Source organism: Austrofundulus limnaeus, unplaced genomic scaffold (genome assembly GCF_001266775.1).
Source record: "Austrofundulus limnaeus strain Quisiro unplaced genomic scaffold, Austrofundulus_limnaeus-1.0 Scaffold89, whole genome shotgun sequence".
Lineage (NCBI taxonomy): Eukaryota > Metazoa > Chordata > Actinopteri > Cyprinodontiformes > Rivulidae > Austrofundulus > Austrofundulus limnaeus.
This window is the reverse complement of record NW_013952491.1, coordinates 125,667-128,126: the sequence shown is the minus strand read 5'-3', so window position 1 is coordinate 128,126 and position 2,460 is coordinate 125,667. Positions and strand designations below refer to the sequence as shown.

At 40.9% G+C, this 2,460-nt stretch overlaps 1 protein-coding gene across 1 annotated transcript in view; it reads right to left on the bottom strand.

Annotated features, from left to right (window-relative positions):
• Positions 1-406: 406 nt before the first annotated feature.
• The window catches only part of LOC106520187 (transcription factor COE1), a gene marked incomplete at its 5' end in the record, with an annotated part of 8,696 nt that continues 6,642 nt past the window's right edge, over positions 407-2,460 (bottom strand). The window contains 1 exon segment of the mRNA XM_014012155.1: positions 407-2,397. Within this exon segment, the coding sequence (XP_013867609.1) occupies positions 2,366-2,397 (32 nt within the window).

Here is a 2,460-nt window from a genome sequence, read left to right as displayed (position 1 = left end):
TTTCAAAATAAAAGTCTGATTTCATGCAGTTCATATACAAATCAAACTTTTGCGTGGGAACGCAAAAGAAAAAAAAATCCTCCCTGTGTCCCCTCACGGGCTCCGTAGCCTGCCTTTGCCTTTGAGCAAGGATAAAATGGTAAAACTGATCTCTGCTGGAGTTAATCTCAGAATAAATCAGGATTTGTTTTTAATTTATAGATTTAATCCCAACATAATCTGATGATGTTGATCTCATGACTGCAGTTTCTACTTTTTAACCCATTAAAATAATAATAATTTATGAAACAGCTGTTTCTGTTGCTCTCGTTTAAACCAATAAAAGGGTGAAATCCTCTCATTTTAAACAGTTACTAAATAAAAACAGAATGAAATCAGAGCATCTCTGAAACAAACGGCCGACAGCTTCGAGCCAAATGTAATCTTTATTWTTAGACTGTTTCTGTACAAAAGCACTGAATCACAGGAAAAACCAACTGAAAACCAAAAGACATGCATCTATTTACAGCATGGTCAGAGACACAAACTGAAGACCTGCAGGGGTGTCCCCCCCCTCCCCCCGTTCACTTTATTAAGACGTTAATTAAACATTGTGCTTTGATATACTTTGATATAGTTCATATTTCACAAAGATGCTGCTCTGCTCCTTCCTGCTGAAATCAAACCTCCAAAACGTTCATTTTTTTTTTCTGAGGCTGAGAAACTTTTAACAATAATAAAATAAAACAGTTTATTGAACTGAACCATGTTTTTCTACAGTGTGATGCTTCTGTCAAACATCTGGAGCTCAAACTCGTCCTGACATTTGTTTTTCTGCTCCGAACTCTTAAAACGTCAAATTTCCTGCCTGGAAACACGTCTGAAATCCCAAACCTCAGAGGATTTAAAGGGAAAACCTGAATATTTTGTCTTTAATCACAGAAAGTTTAGATTTATTTATTATTGTTTACCTCGGGCAAACTGGACCTAAAGAACAGGAAGTGGCAGAAATGTGGGCGGGGCCTGGTTACCAGCTGATTGTGATTAGAATTTTGTGTCTCAGGTGTCCCGGCTCACCTGACAGGTGTGTTTGATTCCCTCCATTATTCTAACGGTGATGTCATGATGCGTGTGACCAATCAGGTGTGACGGTTTTGACCATCACATCCATGTTCAGATGATCTAAAAAAAACGATTTTTACAGAAGCTGATCTGTCATCTGATTGGTTGGTGCAGTGTGACATCACAGACGAGCCTCAGGCTGGTCAGAGGAGCCGGTCCATTAATCAGATTCAGTTTGACAGAAAACAATTCAAGTGTTTAAAACGAAAAACACAAACGTTTTTTATATTCAGACGATAAAAACAAAAGTTCAGCCGGAGGATGGTTAAAGTTTCACACAAGCAGGATTTCAAAATAAAAGCTTCTCTCTTCTTGAAGTGATCCAACAGAAGTAGTGCAGTAATGATTATACGTTTCACAATAATACACAAAAGACAAGAACCAGGAGAAACACAAGGTTTACAAAAAGTTAAATATCAGAAAAGCAGTTTTATACAAAAGTGATGAAAGTTGTTTCACGTCCTGCCTTCATTCTGTGAGTTTTTACAAATAAAAAACAGTTAATTCTCAGTTTTCACTCTTTTTACAATAAAACGTATTAAGACATCAAATGTTACGGATATATCTGACACTGTGGTTCAGGCCCGAAGCTCAGGAGGAACTCCTGAAACCACTTCATAAATACAAAACCAGCACGATCAGAAACCTTCATCCCATTAAAACTGGTTCAGAACCAGAACCAGAACCAGAACCGCGGTTCTGGAGCCAAAAGAAACAGAGAAAACTGACTTTATACAGAAAACATTTACGGGTCAGAAACTTCCCTCCTTTTTTAGGACGAGACAAACGTGGTTAAAGGTCCACCGAGGGCCGGTTCTGATCCGAGTCTGGAGCCCGTCTGACGGGTCCAGGTTTCAGTCCTCCTGGTTTCTTGGACCGGGGGTCCAGAACCGAAACAAAACAAACGTTAAAAGAAAAGAATCAAATGTTTGAAGCTGAAAAAAAGTTCCAAYGTTTAAAGTTTTTATTTTTATAAATAAAACGAGACGTTTGAAAACTCCGTTTGCAGTTTTTAAAACTGATTTTAGAGACGTGGCGTCTTTGGACCGAAGCTCCCGGTGGACCCGCCTCCTTCCCGTCTCACGGGGGGTTTGGACCGGTCCGGCACCGGTTCTGTTCTGTAAAAAGCTGCAGAGACGAAGACGAGGTCCGGTCCGAGGWGACCCCGACCGGACCTGCGGTGGAAGGTGGAGGAGACGAGGAGGTTCTGGTCCAGACGGGCCGGTCGGGTCGGGTCAGGTCCGGTCCGGGTGATTGTGGGTCATCACATGGGGGGCACGATGAGCCCGGCCATGGCTGCAACACAAACATTTGTGACGTTAGAAACAAAATATTTTTCATTTCGTTCAGTTTTAGATT